Here is a 14024-nt window from a genome sequence, read left to right on the forward strand (position 1 = left end):
AAATGCATGAAGTGGCTTGAACTTGTAATCCACTGAAATCATATGTAGAATTTCGGGACCCCTGCTCTTTGGATCAAAGGGGCACCCGGCAGTCGGAACCCCACCGATAAGAAAGTTATCCCTTACACTGTAGAGAAGGGATTAATTTTAGCACAACCCCTTTGCGCATCCATGGATTAAAAAAGAGGCAGCATCAATACTGTACTATTGGCTCAGTTCATACATTGTCCATACTTTGTAGACAGTATTGACTCTTCTAGTAACCTAAATGTGATTATATTGAGATTGTTACACTTTTTACTAAGATTTAAAATTCAGAGAGAATTCTGGCCCTGTACCTTGTGGGGTGTAAGAACAGCTGAAAGAATGACACCATCGTCCTCCTCGACAGAATTTGGATAAGGCACAAATATTGGTTCTGAGGGATAATACCCATCCTCCTTCCACACCTGCAATATTCAAGATGCAAAAGTTAAGAATTAACTATAATGAATAAAGGATTATAAAATTCATGATGAGATAAATTATCTAAGGAAAGGTGGAACTTGTGAGGTTTGTCATCAGGAAGACACGTATGACCACGACATCTCAGTGATTTATTGTACCCATTCCAACACACAATTCCAATTAAGGAATACTTAAAGGTTTGTCTCATCAGAATGGGAATGAATGGCTGTCCATGCAGTAAATTCCACTTATTTTTACCTTTGCTTTCTTCGTCTCCACATCCACTTTAATTAAAGAATCCCCAATAAAGTGCTGGAAGCCACAACCGTAGAAGAATCTGTATTTCTTTGTGTTATATTTAGCATAATTTATTTGTGGGAACTCCAATCCACATGAGTCCAGTGTGTGGTCGTGGAGGTTTTCATAAGTGCACCAAATCTGAATGAAAGAAACCACAATATCTTACTACATGTACATGGTGGAATCCCTGAATACAGCAATTTAACATGTTTTTTCTGTAGTTTATGTCATATGTATGCATTCAATTTCTAAAGTCTCTCAAATTCTTTCTTAAGAACACACAAATTTATTGCCTTTCCAGCAATTTTGGCTGCACTACAAGAGTACTAATCCATATATCCGTATTAGTGGCTCTAATCTCCCTTTAACCCTCTCCTCTCCAATACACCATCCTAGGATTGGGGGTTAATGTTAGCACTGGATGTTCACAAAGTACGTTCATTATTCCTTAAGGGTAATCATAGAATAAAGTAATTGAACCCAAGGAATGAACACTATACATCTGGCTCTCCTTCTATGGACTATGAATAGGGGACTCTGACTAGATCAAGAAAGTACAGTATTGTGATAAGTTTGACACATACAATACACTGCCTTCTGACTCTCTGGAAATTTTTATCAGTCCTGGAGTCCTTAACCAAGGGGAACTCCTTGAAACCATAAATAATAGATTTTGCCTTACCCGACTCTATAACCCTGCTGGATTAATGAATGGAGGTTATCATTCCACATATGGTACAAATACTCATTAAGTGGTCTTGATACCCAGTATTCCATTCAATATCAAGGTCATGAGAAAAAAACGGGTTAGCTGGTTGGGAAGCCAAGGAATAAAATTTCCCTTAAAAATCCTTTTCCGGAGGCTCCCATTTTTCACTATATATGTTTTGTTCTGTCCATTTTTTTAGATTTCATTAATAAAGTTAGTAAATTTTAACAGGTTCTTCGTCGGTGACTAATTAGAAATTATTAGTAAATTTTAACAGGTTCTTCGTCGGTGACTAATTGAAGAATTACTGCCTCGGTGACTAATAATATGAGCAAGGGCAACATCTGGATGGAGTTTTACAAAATCGTAAGCACATGTTATCCTTTATGAGTAATGGTCATTTAATTTTTATATACCATTACCTACCCTAAGGCACTTTTTTACAAATGTCGTGAAGCCCCTTTAACCCATTAAGGACCAGGCACTGTAAATTTACAGCGCCTGGTCCTGGGCTTAAAGCACCGCCTATAGTAAAATTACAGTGGTGCTTTAAGCCTCCTGGCTCTGCAATCAATCAGAGGCAGGAACGAGTTATCAGCTGATAACCTGGAGAAGGCAGGAGGAGTTTTTAACCCTTTCTGCCTTCTGCTTCCCCGAGTACACAGCGCTCAATGAGCACTGTGCACTGAAAGTGAAAGTAAACTGTAACTTTCACATTGGGAGCCCGGGGGTTCATGTGACCGCCTGGGTTCCCTGCTAAAGCAGAGCTGGAGGTAAACCCTGTCCAGCTCTGCCAGTGACTAATGTCACTACAGGGGTTGTTTTTCCCTGTAACTGGGGCTCCTGAGGATGCCCCAGCTACAGTGGGAAAGCGTCTAATAAAAAAAAGTAAATGTCCCTCAGAGGTCTTACATGACGTCCAGGGGGACACAGATAGTAAAAAACGTAATTTCATACATCAGTAAAACAAAATAACTGAACAAAACAACAATACATACATAAGAAAGAAAATAACACAAAGGCGACGCCAACAAAAACCGTCGCCGTATGCGCCCTGTAAACCAAAACCATACATACTATATATCAAAACGTCCAAAATAGAGGAACCCATTCCCATACTTTATTTTAGCAAAAATATACAAAATAAAAAAAATAACTATAAATGTTAAAAAAAATTTTTTACCGCCAATAAAACTAAAAAAACGGAAAGAAAAAAATCTGTGAAAGATATTTTAAAAAAAATCACCCTATATGTCATGGGTAAAAAAACGCAGTAAAAATAATTTTGGTAGCTAAAGGAAATAAAATAGGGCAGTAAAACCGCCACATGGGTAAAATCCCTAAAAAGTGTCTGGTCCTTAAGGTAAAAAACAGCTTGGTCCTTAAGGGGTTAAAATTGAGATAGAGGAAAAGTGGAACAGTTACTGATAGCAGTTGAAAGAGGCAATCTGTTTATTTGCCATAGACAAGCGCTCCACTTTTGATATGTACCAGTTTTAGGCTCGGTTCACATCTACATTCAAAACTCTGTGGGAGAGTCCATCATATTCCATGGGAAAAATAGTGCTTACTGCAAGGTTATTTTTCCCGCCAATACATCAGATCCCATTATAAGTGCACTAGGGTGCATCAGATCCTGGAGGTATCTGTCCTCCACGGATCCAACAGGGCATCTTAAGTTCCATTAACCCTTTCCAATCCACTGTCTGACCTCTGAAGACATTAAGATTTCATTCTGTGCAGCTCCGATGTTGGAAGACGTCCGTCGGGATTCTCTTACTGTATATTGCCAGCCTCTCTGCTGTCGGAGCCTATCCAACGTGTCACCTCACGCAGTACTGGCTTTAGCCAGCAAATAGCGCTGTTGTATAACGGCAAAAAAGAGTAAGCCCCCTAGGAAAACCAGGATACAAATTGGATTGGAAAGGTTTAAATGGAAGCCACAATGATTGTTTGAAGATTGCCTAAATAATATGCTGCATTTTTTTTTTATTTGTTGTGCAATGAAAAAAAATCCAAGTTTTTATTTTAATTACTGCTTTTATAGTTTTTTTTAGTAACAATCACTTGATAATGTAACAGAACAGGGGTCAATACAAACCATGTTTTACATTAGTATAACATATCTGATGGGTTACCTACCTTCCTATCCCCTTGCTTTGTAGCTGTAGCAGAAGAATAGTTTAAAGGTTGAATGGCCACATCATCTTTGACACAGCTGCCCAGCGGGAGAACGAATCTGCGTGGGTAAGCTTTTGCCAACTGTTTGACCGTCTACAAAGCAGAAAAGCAGTAAAACTTGAAAAATTGTCATGTACTTTTTCATGTGCTGGGCTGGCAGCCCCGCTGACAATTGCATCTGTTCTTTTATTTGTACAACCCCACATTCCTCCAAACTGACCTCCATTGGTTACAGCTCCTGGCTTTTGCAATCTGACAAGTTGGAAGTCTCCTCAGGTCCCTGTCAACGAACGATGTTACGTTTCCTCCATCTACTGACATCGTGCATTGACAGGGAGCTGAGCCCACCCACCTGGCACTGTAATAATATTGCATATAACCACCATAAATAAATTGTATAAAAATTAGATAAAAGCAGCAAAGATGGAGACAGAGACTTCTTGCCAAGAGAGTAAAACAAACCCTAAACTGTTCTTCAATTGCAAACAGAAAAAAAGATTACTGCTGAAAATGTTGGACTTTTAATAAATAATGAGGGTGATAAGGAGAAAGCAAATCTATTAAATATTTTTTTCTCCAGTGTATTCACAGAGGAAAATGAAATGTCAGATGAGATGCAGAGTGATAAAGTAAACTCTCCACTAAATGTCACCAGGAAGATGTGCAGAGCAGTCTTAAAAATGGCACACACCCATGGGTTTTAAGGGAATTGGGTAATAAAAATTAGAAACAAGGGTCTGTCTTTTATAAGGACCCCCTAAGTGACGGGGTCTGTTCTACTGGATTAGAGCATAGCCATTGTAGTGCAGATATTCGAAAAAGGGGTCAAAAAGTAAACCTGGAAACTACAGGCCGGTAAGTCTTAGTCCTCCCTCACACAGGCGTTTGCAGAAACGCAGCATTTACTGCGGTTTCAGCAGCACTGTCATGCATTTTTTACATTGTTTTGGCTGCGTTTTCAGCATGGGTGAAAATGCTGCAAGGAAGCTGAAAAAAAAAAAATAAAAAAAAAAAAAAAATCAATATTTACCTAGCAGGCGCCGTCTGGGTCCCTGACGCTGCTCTCCAGAGCTCCGGGCAGGCTTCCGTGCACTTGTCATTGTCGACAGAGCATCTTTTGCTAGTAACAGGGTTTGAACACCCCACCTCTAGAAAGAGACCACTCTGATTGGCTGAGCCCACAGACTCAGCCAATCAGAGCCAACTCTGGATGCACCAATCACAGCTATTGATTGGATACACCAATTACAGCCATTCATTGAATGTCTGATCGGTTCATCGAGCGCTGGCTGTTATTGGCTGAGTCTGTAGGGTCAGCCAATCAGAGCAATCTCTTGCTGGAGGCGGGGGTCTTCAAACCCAGTCCCTAGCAAAAGATGCTCTGTCGGCACTGACAAGTGCCTGCAAGCTTGCGCGGAGCTCCGGAGAGCAGCGGGAGAGACCCAGACGGCTCCTGCTAGGTAAGTATTGATTTTTCCTTTTTACGTAGTGTAGCTAGCACTTGCGTTTAGCGCTGCCGAAAACATGATTACAAGTTGTGTAACATTTTTAGTGGTGCTGAAACCTCAGCCCATTATTTTAATGGGCAACACACAGCTGATAGCGGGCAAAGATAGAACATGCATCGCTGTCAAAGTGCAACGTTGAAGACGCTTTGTTTTGATGCTTGTGTGAGCAGCCCCATTGAAATGAATGGGAGCTTTGTACAGCGTTTAGCGCAGCACTGAAAAGGAAGCGATAAACGCTGTACAAAAACACCTGTGTGAGGGAAGTCTAACATCTCTTGTGGGTAAACTGTTTGAAGGGTTTCTAAGAGCTGCTACCCAGGAGAACCTCAAGGAAAATAGCTGTATAACTCCATATCAGCATGAGTTTATGAGAGATCGCTCCTGTCAAACCAACCTGATTGGCTTATATGAGGAGGTAAGTTCCACACTGGACCAGGGAGAGTCACTGGATCTTGCGTATCTGAACTGTTCAAAAGAGTTTGATACTGTGCTACATAAAGGTTGCTACATAAAATGAGAATGCTTGGTATGGGGGAGAATGTGTGTAAGCGGGTAAGTAACTGGCTCAGTAATAGAAAGCAGAGGGTGGTTATAAATGGTACATACTCTGATTGGGTCACCGTTACTAGTGGAGTACTACTGGGGTTGGTTTTGGGCCCTATTCTTTTTAATGTATATTTTTTACGACCTGGTAGAAGGATTGTACAGTAAAATACCAATATTTGCAGATGATACAAAACTATGCAAAGTTATTAACAGAAGAGAGGACAGAATGTGATTGCAAAAGGATATGGATAAGTTGAGGGCAGAAAAGTGGCAGATGATATTTAACACTGATAAAAGTAAGGTTATGTACATGGCAGGGAAATATAGGTCACCATTACACGCAAAATGGGAAATCACTGGGTAAAACCAACATGGTAAAGGACTTGGGGATTTTAGCTAACTGTAAGCTTAACTGGAGCAATCAGGGTCAGGCAGCTGTTGTCAAGGCAAATAGGATCATGGGGTGCATCAAAAAATGTATAGGGGAAAATGACAAGATCATTGTTCTTCCACTTTTCAAGTCACTGGTCAGGCCACACAGAATATTGTGAACAGTTTTGGGCACCGCTACTCAAGAAGGCCATATCAGAGCTTGAGCAGGTTCAAAGGCAGGCAACTAAAGTAATAAATGGAATGGCTCTGATTGGTTTTCGAACGCTGCTTAGCCAATCACAGCCATTGCATTGGTTCATTGTGCATTGCATTGATTAGCTGAGCAGCGCTCGAGAACCAATCAGAGCTATTGATTCATGGAGGCGGGATTTATGAATCCCATAACCAGGAAACAATCTCCTCTGGGAGGCCGAGAACCGCAGGAAGCCTGCCAGAGCTCCGGAGAGCAGTGGGAGGGACGCGGACCGAGCCTGCTAGGTAAGTATAATAGGACACCCTCCAAAAATAAGACCTAGTGTCTCTTTTGGGCCAAAAAATTTATGTAAGACAGGGGCTTATTTTCAGGGAAATATGGTATGTATAAATACATCCGGGGACAATACAGAGATCTCTCTCATCATCTATTTATACCCTGGACTGTGACTGTAATAAGGGTGTCTAGACGAAGAAAGGTCTCTACATGAACATAGAAGGGTGTTTTTTTTACTGTAAGAGCAGTGAGAGTATAGAACTCTCTGCCTGATGACCTGATGATGGTGAACTAACTAAACAGTTCAAGAGAGACTTGGATGCCTTTCTTGAACAATACAATATCATATATTATAATCAATCACTTATGACTTCAGAAGGGTCAGTCATCCAGGGATTTTCCTGACTGCCAGATTGGAGTCAGGAAGAAATTTTTTTTTCCTTAAATAGGAAAAATTTGCTTCTACCTCATTGGGATTTTTTGCCTTCCTCTGGATCAACACTGGGGGGTAATAGGCTGAATTGGATGGACATATATCTTTTTTTCAGCCTTATATACTATGTTACATTTCCATTTTAATAAAATATGACCTCAAAATACTATAAACTGCTTTCCCATCATAATATCCTGTATTGTCAGATTGTACTGTACAAAGCATAAATTGACTCCATCTTTACCTCATTCAGATCAACTCCTGATTTGCGTAGATTCTGTAGCTGGAAAAGTTCTAGAGCTCCTCCATCATCCGAGCAGCAGAGGTCAAGAACAATGCAGTTCTGGTCTTCATAGGCATTGATTTGATGAAATGTTGCAAAAGCCTTAGTGTGGAAAGTCGTGAAATGTTTCTAAACAAAACATTAAGAATCATACACGATTTGTTACTAAAACTATCAAAAGTTCTGTGAAGAAACAACACTATAAAAACAAGATCAGATTCCTCTGCCAGATTATTATGTTTTTAAATATAGCTACAGAAGTGTTAAAACAAAATCAATGGTACTCCGGCATCCTCAGCCCCAGTGATCCAGCACTGCAGCTTTATGGTCCGCCCGGTCTTTGTTGTGAAACGGCTACCACCATGCAGTTTATCAGTAGTTAGGTGGTATCCATTCCACAACAAAGACCGAGAGGTATGTGAGTGCTGTACTACGAAGTGCTGTAGTTGCGGATAGCAGAGTACTGCTGGTTTTGTTATTTGAACACATTCTAGTCTATTCTTTAAAAAAAAAAAAAAAAGATGGTCTGTCAACCGGCCAACCCCTTTAACTTGGATACAAAAGCAGGCTGCCTGTGACTTGATTTGCACTTCATGATCTCTGTGGATTCCCATGTCCTAATAGGTGTACAATAAAGAAAAATGGCCAATGGCCTTCCCTGTCCAGTGCCATCACTCCAGTCCCTGCCGGCTTTATCTCGGACGGAGCTGCAGCAGTCACATGCTGTTCATTGGTCGCATGGCCAATCACCAATTACTGGACTCAGTGGTCACATGCCGTTCACATCCAGATGCCCGGTAAGACAACTACTTGGTGAGCAAGCATGTAACCACTGCAGTCACTTCTGAGATTGGACCAGAAGGGGCTCGAGAGGTGACGCTGTACAGGGTAGGCCATTGGACAGGTTAATATCGCTTTTTTTTTTTCTTTAAACTTTTATCTGCCCCCCTGCCATTTTTAAATCTCAGCATATCCCTTCTAAAGACCTATATTTACTTTAATTTTTCATCATTGCTGATATTATAGTGTTCTTTACAGGGGTTGTGCCAAATTTTAAAGGTGTTTTCTGGGACTAAGATATTGATGACTTATCCTCAGAGCAAAACATCATTATCAGATTGCTGGGAGGCCTTTATGACAAAATCTACTATTTGCCAAACACTATAACTAGCCATTACATTGTGCCCACTTATAAATATTGAGCCATGATATTAGATTCTAGATGTACAGAATGTACCTTTCCAGTGTGTTTATTAACAACATGAAATACAGTATTTTGCTCCGGCTCCCAGCTTATACTTCTCAAAATAGCTTTTCCTTGTATTTGACTGAGTAGTATCTTCGATATGTTCAGTTTCAGAGATTGTTCCACAAACACCACATAATTCTCACTCATGCCTTTAAAAATAAAATCATATGTTATATTGATGTGATCACTATATTACAAAAATCTGATGTTTAAGTAAATACATTGTGTAGCAGAGATGCCACTATACCGGCATGTTTGAGCATCTAGGGGGCCAGATTTCAGGAAAAGGTTTATTTTTATTGTTTATGCACCATGTTGATGCAAAGTGCCGTGGAAAAATGTTTGCTGTAAAGCACAATTAAGCTGGTAGTAACCAGGCTTGAAAATAAACTTTGGTGTGGAGGTAAATTACTTTGTGTGCCAACAATCTTATGCAGGAAGATGGTAATCCCAGTGAGTGACTAATTACCCCAAGTGTTAAATTGTTGCAACTACTTATTCATACTGTGAAAATAAAATTACATGGCAGGATGCCACTCACAAGAATAGTCTTAGTCTGGATATTGTTAAATTTAACTTCGAAATGAGCAAAACACATGATCCAAGTGGCTTTTGGGAGTGCACACAGAAGATACAAGGAATTACTGCAATGAGAATGCTACGAAAAACAAAACGAAGATTCTGCCATCAGCTCAGCAGAACGTGTTGACTTGTCCAAAAATGAACTCCACTGAGAACAGATGAAAAGGTATGGGAAGAGTAAAGCCTCATCATCAGCAAATTCTCAGCCGGTTGCACAGTGCTGCCCTCTAGGGTACATTAAACACTAACTTTATCTAACTTCGATATTAGTGAAAAACTTCAGGATGTTTTATCTCATTTGCTCTTCGCACTCCTATCACCTTCAGTATTATCACAGGGACATTGTGTGTATTTAAAAGTCTGTCCAAAAATAGGATCAAATAACTATTTAACCCCTTAGGGACACAACCTAGTTTGGTACTTAATGACACAGTGATGCTTTCTCCAAGCCAAGCCTTTTAATTTCTCCACTGACACGACCATATGTGCTAGTTTTGTTTGTTTTTTTAAATATCAAAATTATATTTTGTTTTGTTCTTAGGTTTTTCTAATTTCGCAAACTAAAAACACTTTTGAAAATAATTTAGTTTTTGTGTCTTTGAATTCAAAGCTCCGTGACATTTTGTTTTACTCTTCCATCCACAGAGGTGCATGTGGGCTTGTTTTATGTGGGACAACTTGTACTTTTCATTGGTGTCATTTTGGGGTGCATATAAAGTCTTCATTTTTTACTGACTTTTGGAGACAGAATGAACATAAAACGGCATTTTGTTTTTCTTTTTTTTTCTTAGAATGTTCACCATGCAGGAGAAATATTGCATTTGCTTCATTGTACAGGTTGTTACAGTATGGATGCATCTAAACCAATTATGTATTTCTTTTTTACGTTTGTTTTATATGGAATTTTTTTCACTTTCTAATTTTCATTTTTCACGTTTTTTCAATTCCCAGTATAAATAACATTGTATGCAAGGCTGAAAGAAACAAATGTCCATCCAGTTCAGCCTGTATGGAATTTGAAAATGCTCTGATCACTTATATAAAACTGCAATACTTCTGTATTACAGTGTATTCTTAGTATTACTGTATATTAAATAGGCATGGCAGGTCTGGAGACTATTGCCAGGCGTCCAAGTACAATGAGACCCCATTGTGCCCCCCCGATCACATTGATGTGGTGACTGAGGAAGCTCTCCCTCCGTTAGGTGCTTAAATGCTGTAGTCAGCATTGACCACAGCATCTTCAATCCCAGCCATTTTGATTCCTATAAGTGATGGTAGAGACATAGCTTTAGAGCTTAATCCATCATTTTGACACAATATTACAGCGGCTAGCAGGAACAATGTGGTTCCCATGACACACTATTACTATGTGGGAAAGGGTTAAACCTGTACTTTATAGAAGTGCTTAGAATATCACTGGCAAATTTTCATACAATATATGATAAATGCAAATCATTTGAAATGTTTTACATTCTATGATTACAGAAAACTACAAGTTCAAGGCTATGGATGCCTTAGGGAAGAGATGAGATAAGGGCTGTAGACTAAGCCATCAGGCTAGCCTCACTGATGGATCTCCTATTGCGGCTTAAGACTGCAATATCTATATACATTGATATGTAGTAGCTGCAGAAGGTAAATGGTGCAAAACTTTTAATTAAACTGTATTGCAAAAATGATTGTCAGCTTAAAATACAAACATTTAAGTGGAAAAAAGTGTCCCTCAAAAGCTGTCCATAGCATTTAAAGTTCTTTTTCTTAAAGAATGTAACATTAGTGATTATGTATTTATTAATTTTGCATCACATTGTCAGAGAATTGAAACTATAAAACTTTTCAAAGTTGCTGGGAAGGGTAGGAAAGTGGCAAAGTGAGTGAGCGAAAGAGGGGAGTGTTGGAGGGATCAGGTAATACGATGACATAACATACTTTTGAGCTGTGTGAAAAGCTAAGAAGAAAGGTGGTCATAGTGCTTCTATTAGGAATTTGAGAGAAATACAAAAGGAACACATTTGACATGCAAAATACTTTGCAGGGTTTACAGATGCACTGAAAATATGAACAGGAACAGCTGGAAATAGTTGTATATTTCTTAAACATGATCAAGCTAATTAATCTCATTTAGGCATTGCGATACGGAAGGGTATTGTGGTGACCTCCAGAAAAGGTGAATTACGGTAGTAGCTTTACTACCACTAGCAGATGTAGAAGAAGTATATTACAACTTTTATTTATTATCTTTTGTTTTTCATTTTTCCTCTCCCCACCTTCCAAGAGCCATAACTTTATTTTTCCAGTCAGTTATATGAAGACTTGTTATTTGCAGGACAAGATGTATTTTATACCATTTTGGGAGGAGTAAAATGGAAAAAATGCAATTCTGGTATTGCTTTAGGCTGCCTTCATACCAGCAAGAAAATTGTGAGATTGTGAGAGTGCGAGAAAATGCAGAATTAGGAAACTCATGGTTTTCAATTACTTAGTTCCCATCTGCGATTTGTTTCTATCACGTGATGTTGCGAGATTTGGAAATCGCTGCACAAAACAAGTCATCACACAACCCAATCAATTAAATTAAGTTTTGGGTCTCAGAATATGGTGACGGAAATCAAGTTTTGCCTTAAAAAAAACAAAACAAACAAAAAACAAAACAATAGGAAATAAAGAGGAGTCTGCTCATTGCAGCAAGTGGCGGCTATGTTGGCAGACAGTAAGGGTATGGGGAGAAAGGAGAGTATAAAAATCACAGCCCTTCTCGTATGAGCACAGGATATACGTTTATGAGGTTCATAGGACGTGGCAGATTTCCTTTAAGAAGTAATGGGTTAGAATGAGGAAGTACATAGACTAGGTTTTCAGTATAAGTTTTGTCTGTTTATTTTTCAGCGAGCTATCAGGAGGATTAGTAATTCTGCTTTTGAAGATATTTGAGCCAATTGTTCTTCATCGACTACCAAATTTTGTTTGACTTGCGGAACCCACAATATCCTCTTTTCACACCAGTGTCGCACTTTTCCTAGTACTATATACTGCATGGATGTTCTTACCAAAACTGTGATAATAAGAAGGTTTTGTTTTCTCCTTTGGCTCGATGGAACAAACTACTTGTGCCCCTTCCAGAGTCTCCCCTGCACTTGTCTTCTGAGGGGGAACCCTGATAATATTGTAACGTGTTCCTGCACAGAAACAAGAAAAATGTTGGTAACGTGTTATACATTAGAGCAAAATGTAACTAAGTAAGAGAAGCAAAGTAATCTTGTGGATTTGATTCCTTTTAATGGTTAATGACCTTTTTAGACAGAATGAGAATCTCACGATTCTGGTTTGCCCGAGTGAACGAGCTGGTGACATCATCACCAGTTTATTCGAATTCTGGCAGCCTGTTTAGACCGCATGATTATCGATTACTTATTAGTCAGTGTTTCACATTCCTATGTGAAAACCCTGAGTCAGTGTTTAAAATACTCCGACAACTGAACAAGTTGGCGCTGATTTTTATGCCGGCTAAAAATGTCAGAATGAGAACCTCACAATTCTCACTTACTTTTATTCATATGAATGATTTTGTGACCGATAATAATCGTTCCATCTAGAAGCACCCTACCAAAGAGAGATGATGTTACAGCAAACATTTGAATCTACTTAGGAGAGGGATAAAGTCAATTTTGTCTTTAGCCAGTATGTGTTTAACGAGGGGAGGGGTTAAGATGATGCTGCCCAATCAGTTTTGTCAGCATCGGATGGTTGGAGTATATAATACTCCTCTCAGTTTGCTCTATTGACGTATAATTACTTGGGATGCTCCTCTTCCTCTATTCAGCTTCCTTCAGTGCTGCTCTATTTCTCCTCTGCCGCGGGCCTCTCGTCATCCTGAAGTCGCTTTCACACAGGCAAGAAAATTGCATGAGACCTGTGCATAGTGATAAGGCACAAATCCCACATGACCATGAACCCTATTCTTTTGAATGATGTCATATACATGAGCGATTTTTTTCCAGCATCGCATCATGGTGTGGGAAAACAATTGCGGCATGTTCCATTATTGGGCGTTCCCTCGCATCACATCACCCACTGTTTTCAATAGGACTGGCAAAGCATAGTATGGCGTGTGAGATGCACGCAAGTGCGATGCGAGGCTTCCCATTGAGGATCGTTACTTTGCTGAAGTAATGAGAGGCGTTTTTAACACAAAAATGCCTCGATCCGTGGGGAAAAAAAAAAAAATCACACGTTGGCGAGCGAGATATCAGGCTGAGTTTCATGGCCCAATATCGCACTCACTCGTGTGCAATTAGCCTTATCTAACAGCCAGACTGACTCAATTCCATGTACATCGACCTTTTTAAAGAGGTTTTCCGAGCAAAAAATGGAAGTTCGGAAAATTCGAAAATCTACTAGGGACAGCTAATTAGTGGCAGCCTGCACCTTTTATCTGCTGCTATGGACCCTCTTTGTCCTGTGCAGCTGCTTTGTTTATATGCATCACTTCCAGAGTAAACACAACAACAGACTGTTAGGCCTCCTTCCCACGAACGGATTTACGCCGCGTAAATCCGCGGCAAAAATCCGCTGCGTTGCCCCCTGCTATTAGGTTCTATTGAACCTAATAGCACAATGCTCACGATGCGCAATTCCACCGCGGAATTACGCACCGTGAAATCTCCCGTCCTCACCCGCAGCATGTTCTATTTGCTGCGGGTGTACGCGCTGACGGCTTCCATTGCAGTCAATGGAAGCCGTCCGTTCACGCTATCTCCCGCTGAAACCAGCGGAAGATAGCGTGAAAAAACGCTTTCCCGCCTACCGCCGCGCGTCATATGACGCGGCCGGCGCGTCACGTGACACGGCCGGCCGCGTCATGTGACGCGGTGGGCGTGTCACATGACGCAACGGCGGTGGGCGGGGAAGAGTCTTCACGCTA

At 40.1% G+C, this 14024-nt stretch overlaps 1 protein-coding gene across 1 annotated transcript in view; it reads right to left on the reverse strand.

Moving 5' to 3' along the window:
- Nucleotides 1-14024, reverse strand: part of BCO2 (beta-carotene oxygenase 2) — a 50935-nt gene that overhangs the window by 8786 nt on the left and 28125 nt on the right. The window contains exons 6-11 of the mRNA XM_066606943.1: nt 12151-12279; nt 8507-8667; nt 7231-7398; nt 3599-3730; nt 706-885; nt 339-449 (exon numbers count right to left, since the gene is read on the reverse strand). Coding sequence (XP_066463040.1) covers nt 339-449; nt 706-885; nt 3599-3730; nt 7231-7398; nt 8507-8667; nt 12151-12279 — 881 coding nt within the window. The remainder of the gene's footprint in view (nt 1-338; nt 450-705; nt 886-3598; nt 3731-7230; nt 7399-8506; nt 8668-12150; nt 12280-14024) is intronic.

This window comes from Eleutherodactylus coqui, chromosome 6 (genome assembly GCF_035609145.1).
Source record: "Eleutherodactylus coqui strain aEleCoq1 chromosome 6, aEleCoq1.hap1, whole genome shotgun sequence".
In the NCBI taxonomy this organism is placed as follows: domain Eukaryota; kingdom Metazoa; phylum Chordata; class Amphibia; order Anura; family Eleutherodactylidae; genus Eleutherodactylus; species Eleutherodactylus coqui.